Raw genomic sequence first — 13594 nt, 5'->3', positions numbered from 1 at the left:
CTAACAGAATACTGCCGAGTTGTGATATTCAGCGATACTTAGCTGGATGATCTCTTTATCTGAATGCCCAGCAATGCAGAGTAATATCGTTGGTCCACCTGACATTCTTTTGAAAACGATATTATAATTTGCTTTTTAACAAGAACTATTATCACTGCGAGTACAGATTTACCAAGGTGAGAAATGTAACGGTTCAACTTCTTATTCATGCATCCTGCGTAACCTAGTTTAAAGGTAATCAATCAACACAAAACTGCTCAGATGTAAATTCTTTATTCCCCCCGCCCCCCAAATAAACTGGTAAACGAAATTGTTAAAACACTGTACAAGAATTCTAGGCAATAATACAGTGAATTAGACAAATGAGATGAGAAGACAGCTTCCTCTGGCTGCCCATGTAAATGTGTGCTCAAAACTAACCACCAGCATCTGGCTACAGGTTTACAATTTTGGTTGGAATCTTGTCAGGTAGCCCAGTTACAGAAGGCTCGACTCTGAACCGGAAACGTTGAGTTTAAATCCTGCTCAAGGGTCAACGTAACGTGCCATCCCTCCTTGGTTAATCAAAACGGTACAGTCCCACTTTGTGAATCAACAGTGGTTGCCCTATAGAGACCATCTTCCACCATGAGAATGTCAAATTTCTATCATTAACTCAGGGGTCAGCAACAGACACAAGCAGCGTCCCACGCTCTTTCCAGCACACAATTTGACTTGACCGTCATCCGATATGCAACAATACCCCTTATTACATCTTGACACAAACAAAAACCACACGTAATTATATTTTGCACATTTGTGTTAATTCCATCATACGATTACTATAAAGCACAAGCATAGTTATTTGCACAAATCTCATCAAGTGCAATTCCTGTTGCAGAGATGGTCTTAAACAACATTCAAAACGGCACTCTAGCACACAAGACTTTGCAAAGTGTTAACACGCTCCGTTTAACCAACTTGGTCAACTGTTTGGGAAACATTTAAAATGTCCTTTGGACATTTGACAGCACGAGCAGCCTCCGACTCAAGTGTTTGTCACTACACCAAGCTGTGAAGTTCATTGACTGGACATGCTGAAGAAATGCTCCAGAATATTCACTCTCAATCCACAAAACTAATCACGAAGAAAAAGCATTACAAACACAGTATGTTCATGAACAAACAAAAAAGGAATCTAAAATCCAACGCGGTGTTAAATATTGTGTATAATATGAAAAAGAGCTTCATAGCTCATTGGATTCTTCCAGTCTAAATAAAGATTCTAAATAAAGATTCTGATATGAACTAGCAGGCAAGTCACATGCCTGCTTGGGCTGAAGGTGAGTGAGAGCCCACAAACCTGAAAAGGCAAAGTGTGCATTTTACAAAAGACCACTTTCCAGTAAAGGCAAATTACCTTCTTCCCACAAATACAAAACAGTGAACACTTCTTGTGACCATTTTCAACAGGCGATTTTTCCCATTTCTTTTTACACAAGAAACATCACAAGAGCACCTACGCAGCACAACGCACTGTAGATGGGTGGGCTGCTTCCTGTGGTCAGAATGACATCAATATCCATGCATCAAGATGTTCCCTTGACGGGGCTACATGATTCACTCACAAGCGATATGAAGCAACTTGGAAGCGATTTCTCATTGTGAAGGCATTACTGTAATGATATTTTTCTCGTTACGAATTTTGCCGGGTGTGCTGAGCAACCGAAACATTGCACAACTTCCTCAAAGCCACTTGAATTGCTTTTAAAAAAATCTCAAGTTTAACCCACCAATCTCAGTGGTGGGGATCTTTTGATTATTGGCGAGACAAGGCCTTCTGGATTGGAACACTTTCACAATCCCACATATCACCTCGACACCTACATGAGGCTATCAATGCAATTTGCTGCCAATGAGGCCACTGCAGGAATGTGCTACCTGTTCCTCTCCTCAATAGACAACCATAAGCTCTTAGATAGTCACATGAACACACCATAATTAACCTGCTATACATAAACATTGGCGCATTCAAAAGCCACATTTTTGTTTATGCATTTTGCTGCAGCGTGTATTGCCAATTTGTTTTCCAGTTTGTGTTCCTTACGTGATATGAAAAAAAAATCGCATATTCACAATAAACAAATGTAACTTGAATGGCATGAGGGACTCAGCCATGCCAGGACGTGGGTTCATGTGCAATCGTGTCAGCGTCTCACGGAGTGCTTCGGCAGACATTATAGAGCAGAGATAAATTGCAGATGATATTTACGTGGCTTGCCAAGAAGGGTCGGTGAGATTCCCAGCCGGGATAGTTAACTCCAATGGAATGTATGCATTGCTAGGCGAGGTGGATTTAAAGTAATTATCATTAGGGTATGAATGATAAACATTGAGAGAATGGTTGAAGAGGCTGGGATATGGTGAAATGGCCCATGGTTATGGTTCATAGAAAAATGCAACACAATAAAACCAACGAGTTGAATAGCTCTTATGTCATACACTTGTACCTTCACTGCATGTCCTGGGCTGACCGAGACGAATTTGAAACTTTGTTAATGCCAAAAAGATTTAAAAATGACTTTCAAGTGTGCCACTATAGGGCTTTGGTGATGTCACTGCAGCGACACTGTATTATAGAGTACAGCAGTCATACCACGGTGATATCACTAGACTGCTAAGGGAGCTCTGAAAGTCACTTTAAAACATGCATCAAACTAATTTCAGAAGCCTAGCACACACACACACCCAAAGTAGGTATCTACAAGATAAGAGCTACGTGTTTCTAGTTGGAATCGTCCTTTTGAAGGTCGGGCCGACAGCGATGCAGATTCTCACAGCAAGCAGCACCGCTCTCGCAGTCTCTGCAGCAGGCTCTTGTTCGGCTTCACTTTTCCGCTTTTGTCCTTCCCCTCGTCCATCTTCCTCTTCCGGACGTCCCGCATGAGATCAAAAAACACCTATGTAGGAAAAAAACCCCCCCACAAAGTTGAGCAAAATAATTATATAAAGTAATGTGCATGAAGAAATGGCAAAAAATAGTGTATGCAGGTCACTGCAGGCGAGGTATGACTCGCCAGAGTTGTACTGTATATTATTTGCGACAGTAAACTGGAGTACCACAAATTAATACTTTAAAAGACCCACAAGATGAGTCAGCAACCCCACTTCCTGCACAGCCACCCTGAAATGCCAGCACATAATCCTGAATGTTGAATCTTTCTCACACAATGATCTCCAATTATCCACCATCACACTTCACTTGTACATTCATGAATGCCCTCGTGCAATGGTCTGTGGTGCTCATGTCTCCGCCAAAGGCAGCGAGCGATTTAACAACCAAACACGGATAGTTACTGCTTTGCGTGCTTCACCTTGTCGACGTTGGCACGGGTTTTAGCCGAGGTCTCGACGTAGCTGACCCGCCACTGCTCAGCGCGTGCCCGCGCCTCCTCGGACGACACCTGCCGTCGCTCCTCCAGGTCCGACTTGTTCCCCACGAGCAGGAACGGCACACTGTCGTCCTCCTTGACGCGCAAGATCTGCTCCCTGTGGCCGTGATTCAGGTGTGGTCTCTTGTACAGGGTCTTTCACATGCAGTTGTGTTTATACGCATTAAAATGTCTAGTGGCTACATGACATGGGCCGCAGGAACGGCACACTGTCGTCCTCCTTGACGCGCAATATCTGCTCCCTGTGGTTCAGGTGTGGTCTCTTGTACAGGGTTTTTCACATGCAGTTATGTTTATACGCATTAAAATGCCTAGTGAATACATGACATGGGTCGCCTTTATGATGTGGACCAGTTTACTATAGAATGCCCTGATGATGGATCCATATCTTAAGTGTTAATTAAATTAAGCTCTGAAGGTAGACCAACTGGTTCCTACTTTACTCTGCTTAATGGAATCCCAAGTAAAGCAGCCTGGTTTATTGATACTACTATGCTCACTCGTTCACTCAAGTCACGCTCACACTATCGTTCAAATGCTTATGTATCCCTGGTGACTATACTTACAAACTTCATGCCCTAATGCATCTGCCAACGTCAAGGACTTGTTCTACCAGTCCGAAAGCTGCCTTATAGCAATACTGTGTTCATATACTGTGCTGCGAGAGAATCACCCTTTTCTCGTTCCCATCGTATTGCTCCACTTTGGAACTCCCTCCTGTCATCTTTTCCCAAATTTCCTGTAACCTTTTGATCATTAGCTGCTTTGTGTTTATAAGCCTTCAGGCCCACAATCATCACATACATCCAAGTAACTTTCACGCTTGCATCACTAAAGGGCCAACTTCTACACACGTCCGCTAGGCTAAAATTGCAAGCCAGCCGGTTGGCATGAGGTAGTGAGGTAGTCGTGTGAGGGAGTCGGTTGAGGTAGTTGGGTAAGGGGGGGGGGGTGGAAGTGGGGAATACACACCTGAACTCAAGGGTAGCGGCGAACGACTCGTGCTCACAGATCGAGAAGACGCACAAAAAGCCCTCGCCGCTGCGGAAGTAGTTGTCTCGGATGGCGGCGTAGTCCTCCTGCCCGGCCGTGTCCAGGATGTCGATCTGCACCTCCTCTCCATCGAGCACCACCTTCTTGCGGTAGCTGTCAGCCTTGGTGGGCTCGTAATCCTCCACAAACTTCAAGCCGGGGAGCAAGTGAGACAGAGACAGAGTTGCGAGTTTTGCCCAAATTATCGCGTTTCGGCAGATACATTAATGGAATTGGCCAAACATCGCAATTACAAGAACCTGCTGAAAAACAGTCTTAAGAGTCGGTAAGCATTAGAGGATAACTGAAGAGCACTGTTAGTCACACCTCATGTGTGTACAAAAATCTGACAGCCTGTGCCGCTCTGTAGAGCAGCACAGCATGACCACAAAGTAATAAAATAAATGAAAGAAATGAAAAGGCTCAACAGTCGTAATGTTCCCAAGGAGAAGTAAAAATCCCTGACATAAGGAAGACTGATGATACTAAAGTAATTAGGCATGCTGGAATAAATACATCCATTAAGCAGGTGAGCACTTTGGCTATATAGAGCAGCTTTCTTCAATGTTAGACTTTTAACATTAAAAAAATAATTTCATTTCTTTTTTACCTCAACTAGTACAGTATGTCCAAAAGGTAATGGCGTAAAATGATCGCTCTCGAAAATATATTTGGTGAGACTGCAAGAAAACAAAACCTGCACATGTAAAGAACTTTAAATATAAAAACTACACTGCTATGTTGACTTGAAGCTTTCGTGACTGCAGGAATCCATACTCTTTGGTTCTTTCGGTAAAGTCATGTGACTTTACTGAACAAACCAAAGAGTATACACTGCTATGTTTTAACGCTTGAAATTATTTCAATATTCAGTCCAAAATACGATTATATTGTCATGTCAAGAAAACATACATTTAAAGAATGGGACAATTTTTTTTTTACAGAAATGCATTTCCGAAAAGTGAGGCAAACCAATGACTACGGTGGCTGTGATGTGGCTCCGCTGCAAAAGCGAATTGTAAATCGGACCAACACCACCAAAGGCCTCACCTCGTCATACATGAACTGCAGGGTGAGCGCCGACTTGCCGACGCCGCCGCTCCCCACCATGATCACCTTGTGCAGGGCCGCATTCTGCCCCTTGGCTTTGTTTGCCGCCATTTGTTTTGTGCGAATGAGATGCCTGTGAATTGTTGATAATCAAAAACAAGGAACAAATATTATTACTTAACTTTATAACGCAAAGCTGACAAGGAGTTGAGCCTGCAATAATAGTGCGCGAAGGAGGATGGTCCGAGCCTTGTAGCGACGCGTGTAATCACCAGTAGCAGAACCCGGACGAGCGACCAATGTGGTTTACGGTGCAGTCGGTAGAAAATAAGTGTCCCTCGCGCGTCAGGAAATCCCTGCCTGCCCCTGGAGCTGCCCGGAAACCAGGCACTAGCGTTGTGCTTACAGAGGTCTCTTCAACCCACTTCCAGCCCTATTGTTTTATTTTGCACTCGACTTCCTGTGCTGTTGGGAGAAACGATTTGAGAGCTGCAGAATGGGAGGGAGGATGGACTTGGGAAGGCGCGAGCGATCACGAGTGCTTAAAAACTCCCGTTCATTTATGCTCGATATATCTTAGGCAGCATTTCACCTTAGTGTGAATCCGTTGCTTTAGTTTCAAACTCAGTAACAGTCAGCACACTGTGTGTTACAAGAAAGCACCACACTTAAAGTATACAATGATAGTCATCTGTAGTCCATGCCAGTTGAAGACATTACCTTAAAAGATGAGGAAATAATTGATAACAAGTGTGTGCCGAGTAAGAAACTTCAAGTAGAGAAAATACTTCAAACAACAAAAAACAGACCTCCTCTTGCACGCTGAACCAAAACGCTGCGGCATTTGACTGCGGTTGCACTGAACAGCGGACAGGTTGGGTTGTGTGCTTTTGTAGACCTGTACTCAACGTGACGTGTGCTGTTTGTGGGAAGGAACTTTTCCAGCACCGCGAAACAATTTTACTTTCTGAAATTTTTTTCCGAGAAGCAAACATCCGCTTAAAAAATATATTTTCGACAAAGATGTGTTTTTTTTCTTCAACTCACGCAACCTGTAGTCAGGCATGCGAAACAGCACTGTGACCTCTCAGACTTTTCCGCCCATTTTACATTTGACCATAACTCAATCCCTTCAGGACAGCTCCACTTTTGCCTTTCCTTCCTGAATCCATTATTTAGTTAAGACTCGGTTAATTATGTTGAAATGAACATATCTGAAAATTGTAGATAATAACGCTCTATTGTATATATCCTCGTTTTCATTTACGTGGCCCCCCATACCACCTTTCACACCCAAGAATCAGATTTTCCATCATGAAAACGTTAAACCTTGGCACGAGTGTCGAATCCTGGTTCAAATGCAATGTGTCGCCATGAATACAAATGGCTGGATATCTAAACCCCCCCCTCCCAGATACATCTTTGAATATCACCAGGGAGTAGATTACTGTGGAATGGCGTTGAGACTACAATAGTAATGCTTTATAAATTTATTCTGTTAATACATTTTCAGCATTCCGTCGTCGATAAATTATCATTAAATGTACCAGACATGTGGCCTCTCTGACTAAATAGAGAGGTGCGCAGGCCACGGTGTGTATGTGCTCACATAAACTCACCTCTTTAAACTGAAGATAATTGATAGTGAATTATGCTTTTTGCAGAGGCTTGTTTGGATTTTATATGCACTTTGCATGTGTGTGCGTCTGTACCCTATAGAATAAGCAAAGTTGCTTATATTTTTTATACAGCACCACATCATCTGATGTGTGTAAGACAAATCCTGGCAGTCTTTTGTTTACCTGAGAGCTTTTAAATAAATCTCTCAATCCCAGGTCTCCTGTCCAAATCAGATGTAGCATTGCAATGTTGTTGCATAGTTTGGTGGAAATTATTTATCAGGTGTTTTGTGGAAGGTAGCAAATGTATTATAAACTTGCGTAAAAGAGTACAACTTATGTTTTAGTAAACTTTGCAATGTTAAATATGTATTGTTCAAACTCTTATTTTATACCTATGTGACTTTAACGAAAGAACCAAAGAGTATGGATTCCTGCAGTCACGAAAGCTTCAAATATAGATTGTATCGTTCAAGTTTACTATAAAATTATCATTTGCAAATAAGGTTTAATGGCTAGCAATTACAATCAGGTCTGAAAAGACTGCTGATATTATAGAGCCATTGATACAACTATATTCCATTGGCCTCAATAGACAATGAAAACCAAGCAGGCATACGTTTATAGTATAAATGTTGCAGATCATCATGTTTACCTTCACATTAGAGAGCTCTCTGCCTTCACGCAATGGCTCACCTAATCTATGCAAACTGGGGCTCAAATTCAGGGAGTTAGGGCCTAGCCGTAGGTTGAAATTTAACCAGAGAATCATGGAGGAAACTTTACACGTGACTGCCATAAACTGGTGAGCATCAGATGTGCATGATGTGCTATGAATGGCAGCAAACGCTGTCGACTAGACAGTGGTTCCTAACCTTTCTGGACCTGTGCATCACACCAATCCTCAAAAACCTTTGAGGACCACCAAGCATCAGACACATTTTTCTAAATTAAAATGACCAAAAAAGCACAGTAAAATAGTAAATATCCATGGAAATGATTAACTTACTCTTTATTCACTAATCCCAATAGTTGTGCAATGAGCAGAACAAATGGTGTTTGTAAAAAAAAATCGTAGTGTATGCAACAGTTCCAGCTACGACTTTTCACGGCCTTGCAGACCACCGGTGCTTCGTGAAACACTCACTGATTGGGAAGCCATGCACCTCTTATTAGCACGGTTGGCTACGTACGGTGTGAAAGAATTTCAACATACATACATACATGCACTACGCGCCAACAATTTTCACCCCCCGCCTCCCCAGCAGCATGCACATTTTTTTTACATTTCGTTTTTACCATTTCATTTGTAAGGGTAATAATTATCATTTACTTTTTTTGGCAAAGTTACATTTAGCCTCCAGATATTTTTCAAAAGGACCATACAATGGGAGAGTGTGTTTGCTAAATTCTATAAAGAAAAAATCAGAGTAACAAGCAAAAATCATTTACTGCATTGCTATCTTTTACCCACCTCATAGCTCAGCTGGTCTGGTAGTCTCAAAAATATCTATGATCCACCAACTCTTGCCTATAAAGTGCTGGATTACGGGTGTGCTCTACTATAAATTTGCCTCCATCTAACTTAAATGTGGACTAAGTTAACTGATGGCTGAAAGAAAATGTTTCTGCTGTCATTATTGAAAGGGGCTCATTAGTCAGTGATCACAAACCTGGCGAAAAGAAAATTACTTGTAATGTTGTCTTCGAGCCAGCACCATTTGGGTGTTAAGCCCTGAGGCTACGTGACATCACCATGAATCACACTGCGGAATTCCCCACCCCCATGTGAGGTCATTGTGTTGACATGTGCTCCTGAGCAACCAACGCTTCCGTTGCTTGTTTCAGTTCTCACTCCACCCTGTTCTACTTCTTCCGCACATTCGGACTAAGTCTCTAATTGTGAGCAGATAACAAGTGTTTTTTTTAGGACTACGTACCTAAGCAGTGTTTTGGAGCATTTTGATAGCAGCCTTGTTGACATTGGTATTTGTCAAGGTAGGGTTATAAAGGTCAACCTGCGGTTATCACACTTAGGAGAAATAACACGTGTAAATAATGTAAAAACATTTTTAACAGCTTTCAAAATGTATACATAGCCTTCATGGTAAGGTGGGAACATTCTTCCCACTAGCTACACAGGACTGTTCTCTCATATTGCCATTCTTAAAAGCAAACAGGCAATCCATGTGCACACAAACATTGGTCACTGCAAATAACAATAGCAGCATAATTTACACCTGAAAAGGTGCTTGTAATTTCCCTTGAGGTCAGAAAAAAACATCAAGAGACTTAGAACATAAAAACCCCTGCCTGCAATCACACATTTAGTCACAGCAGAAAACCTTGCTGTCGTGTTATTTCCAATACGTTTCAGTTTCTCTCGATATCAGCTTTGTGACCGAAGGCAGACTGGAGAAATTACCATCTCAAATGCCCCGCTATCAACTTCCAACCACAACATGTCCACAAACGAGGAAAGGATTGGACCTTTCAGACATTTTAAAAGTCAAAATCCAATTTCTCTTTTGCATCTATATTCAACTGCCCGCCACAGAAAACACATCAGTGAAGCGATCCTGGGTGCCCTCCTTGCCAGCCGTCACTCCATCAACCCACACTGACCAGCGTGGTGACGTATAGTCAACTTCATACATGTCCACCCCAAAGGATTCAAATAACTGAGGCCCACGCCATCCTCAAAACCCTTGTGGGGAAAATCCCCCAATAAAGTGAGGCAGAAACCCCAGAAAACCGAGAGAAACACACGAAACTGAGGGAACCCCAAAAAACTGACGCACAGAAACATTTAACTGTCATGCAGGCAAGAGCGAGCACACTGGGAAATACGGGGGGTGGGGGGGGTTACTAAAAAAGTTTGCGTAGCAGCAATACGCGAATGTAAACCATTTCGTGAACACCGCCTCATTAAATGGAACAATAATAATCTTGGACAGGCGTTACGAGTTTCCCCGACTTTTCTCTGTAAGTAAAGACGCAACTTTTGGGAGCTGACCTTCACATAAGACCCGAATCATCGGCCAGCAGCCGGTGCGACTGCAATAAACAGGGCTTTGTTGATTACTTTCAGGTAAACAAACGAATTTGAAGATCCAAGGGACGGCCGCGAGACAGTCAAAATTGTGAAAAACCCCGGGTCTCAAGGGTAATCCTTGACACGTGTTCAATCCCCATAATCGACACGGCGTGATGACGCCTAGCAGTGGATTGATGAAGGGCCGTACACACTGTACACGTCGTCTTTTGCCTTTCCCCCGCTCTGTGCCAGGAATGTGGAGTGCAGAAAAGTGTGGCGTCGTCTTTCTGTGCGTGTGAGTGTGTGTGCAGTTCGGAGGCTGGGAGGCAAGCCAGGTGTACAGCAGGTCCGGGCACGCCAAGCTCCGAGCGACCATAGGCGCAGCTACCACCAACCACCGCCACTACCAAAGGGACCACCACTACCAAAGGGACCACCACTACCAAAGGGACCACCACTACCAAAGGAACCACCACTACCAAAGGGACCACCACTACCAAAGGGACCACCACTACCAAAGGGACCACCACTACCAAAGGGACCACCACCCCCGCCTACACAGAGCGACCGTCTCGCAGTGGAATTCCCACCCGTGGCTAAGGCAAAGCAACAACGACAGACTTGCGTATCGCAGGTGTTTTCAACAGTGCATCACAAGCCTGCGTCTGTCTCCCTGCTCAAACGAGCACGTAGCGGACACGACAACGCGTTCTATATTGGCGACCCTGAGCCAGTCAGTGGTGGACATTCCGCAGTCATCCATAGGTCAACTACTGCCGATTTTTCCCAAAAAGTGCCACATATACCGGACTGTATTCGACTCTAAATGGATATTGCATTGCGCAGACTCGTGCTGTTGTATTAATTGATTCATTCATTTGCTATTCTTTAATATTATTCCAAGCTGATCGTCCCCATTATTCCATGAGGGAGGTACTTCAAAATATATTTCTCTACACACGTCAATTCTGTCTCTGCTTCAGTCAAATCAACTATCCTCAATATCTCGTTCCACCGCATGCTTCAATCTGACCCTTGGTCTCTGTAAACTCCATTATCGTTCTAATTTCATTTCTATTATCTCTTCACAGCACATGCCTAAATAATCTTAAGCCTAACGTGCCTCATCGTCTCCAGAATATATAAGTAATCCCCTTTTTAAAGCTCCAATGTATTTTTGTCTGCCTCATGTGCTATTCATGAATAATAAAACCTGTTGGTTTAATGGCATATTCTCGAGTAAATGTATCATTGCAGCATGCAAGGAAATCACTCGTGAAAAATAAAGTATAAATGGAAGTGCAATCAAACAAGGTCTTCTCATGCATCACTTACAACGTACTTCGTTGCAAGCGTGTGAATCTTGGGCCTGCTGCATAGAGTTTTGTCCAGACACAGAGATCCATGGGATCAAACTTCTACGGGGAAATATGTAACTCAACAAACGAGGAGGATAAGATCAAAACACCAAATATAGTTGGAAGTTTCAAGTTGAATTTTTTTAAACCAGCTGAGGCATCACGAGACCGGGATGAGTCTCGTTTATGCAATGCGCCCAATACAATCACAACTTCAAAAGCTAAGCAGCGTTGAGTCATGATCGTGCTTTAATAGGTGACCACTAACCACACAAAAAAACCCAAGAATTGCAGACGTGGGCAGTAGAGAGGGAAGTGCAGAAATCAATTGTTCTGCACTTGCCTCACCTTCAACCCAAACTGACCAGCGCGTTGAAGTGTGGTAAAATAACTCTCATCCAGCAGTGGAGTAACACACGGGCTGTACACTGCACGGGCAGCCCTGGTTGTGAAGAGGCAGCGAAGTCCGTCAATCATTACACACAGACACACACACGCCCGTACACGCGCAAACATCCCTGCATTTAAAACACAGACACATTACTGTACATTACTTGAATGTGCACACACAACACGTGTACACACTGGCCTGTGTTCTGCACACATGTCCTATGCAGTATATTACTTCATTGCTGTATTAACACGTCGTTGTTTTGCTGTTGTCATTCAGACCCAAGTCACTCCTGCAAATGAGATTCATCCTGCTCTCTTGGGTTATCACCTGGTTAAATAAAATAAACTTGGAATTTCACATACACAAAATTACATGACATTATGGGCATAAATATGGACTTAAATACTCGATACGCATATCGCAAATATGTTCAGCGAGAGCTGTTTGCGAGTATCTATTGTTGTATTTGCATTTGACACGTGGCGAGAACCACCGACACAATCGTACACGTGACAGTGTACATGACACACTGCTGTGTATGCATAACATATGTAAAGCGTAAAATACACAAACACACTTCTGTACACACGTACACAATACACTACTTTCAGAGGCACACAAAATACACACACATATGTAGTACTCAATACAGTACATATACACAAGTATACATTCAGTACTCTCCTCTAAAAGTACGCAGTACACATACTCTGCAAACCCACTAATACTGTATACAGTATACACTCTCCAACACACACACACAAAACACTGACACCGTTACACATTTAAATATGTACAGAATTCATACAAGCTACAAACACTATACGGTACAGTATGAACGTTAAACACTATCCACTTACACGTTCACACAGCCTATTCGTGCACACATCCCACACACAAGGAGACACTTGACCATTTTGGTGACCAATGCCACTCTCGCAAATGAGACTATCCTGGGTCTATTGAGATCTCACCCGGTTTATAAAACAGTCGCTATTCGCCACTAAGTGGCGGTGACGTCCCCACGGCTCTCGTGCCAGGCTAGGTGCACCTCGAGGCCGTCACGTGAAGTGTGGCAGGCTTTCGCTTCGTGCAGGTCACGGGACAAGACACCCCCCACGCGTTATGGGATTGCCGCCCGAGATGACCGGCGGATAACGCATTGTAATACACACGCACTTCAACGTACACAACTATCCATGTACACACACACTCACACACGAGTAGACACCCCGTATCAATGCACCATGTAAACTCACGCACACACACGACACGGCACACATGCCACTCCCTACCGCGCCCCCCACCCGCCACTCGCCCCACCGTCTCGCCGCGTTTCTTCTCGCCGCCGAAGGAGACAGGCGGAGTGGATGGAGGAGGGGGGGCGGATAAGAACGAGTAGGCGGGCTGTACCGACACGGGCTACGGGTTCGCTCTCCGTCAACAGCAACACGCGGCGCTTACCGTCTCCTCGTCCTCCTCCAGCAGCAGTAGCAGCAGCAACAGCGGCGGCGGTGGGGGCTCGGCTCCTCGACGTGACGGGGCTTCAGCGGGCGCAGCGCTTCAACATCGCGGGCGAAAGCGGCGAGACTCGACGCGGCGCAACCACCAAAGCAAAGCGGCCGCTTTGTGTGTCGACAACGGCGGGGTTTGACGTCATCCGATCAAACACC

General features: G+C 43.9%; 1 protein-coding gene across 3 annotated transcripts; it reads right to left on the bottom strand.

Moving 5' to 3' along the window:
- Nucleotides 1-257: 257 nt before the first annotated feature.
- LOC116938696 (ras-related protein Ral-A-like) lies at nucleotides 258-13594 on the bottom strand. Of its 3 annotated transcripts, none has more exons than XM_032946179.2 (5): nucleotides 13386-13594; nucleotides 5514-5646; nucleotides 4404-4612; nucleotides 3354-3528; nucleotides 258-2939 (listed from the first exon to the last, which is right to left on the bottom strand). In XM_032946179.2, the coding sequence occupies exons 2-5, from the start codon at nucleotides 5622-5624 to the stop codon at nucleotides 2814-2816; spliced, it is 621 nt and encodes a 206-aa protein (XP_032802070.1). In that variant the 5' UTR covers nucleotides 5625-5646; nucleotides 13386-13594; the 3' UTR covers nucleotides 258-2813. The 3 variants fall into 3 exon arrangements, with proteins under 3 accessions (XP_032802070.1, XP_075913049.1, XP_032802071.1); XM_076056934.1 differs by lacking the exon at nucleotides 13386-13594 and adding an exon at nucleotides 6323-6372; XM_032946180.2 differs by lacking the exon at nucleotides 13386-13594 and adding an exon at nucleotides 5786-5809.

Source organism: Petromyzon marinus, chromosome 4, assembly GCF_048934315.1.
Source record: "Petromyzon marinus isolate PM22_M1 ecotype Great Lakes invasive population chromosome 4, UKy_Petmar_22M1.pri1.0, whole genome shotgun sequence".
In the NCBI taxonomy this organism is placed as follows: domain Eukaryota; kingdom Metazoa; phylum Chordata; class Hyperoartia; order Petromyzontiformes; family Petromyzontidae; genus Petromyzon; species Petromyzon marinus.
The sequence above is the reverse complement of the archived record's forward strand: the minus strand, read 5'-3'. Positions and strand labels throughout refer to the sequence as shown.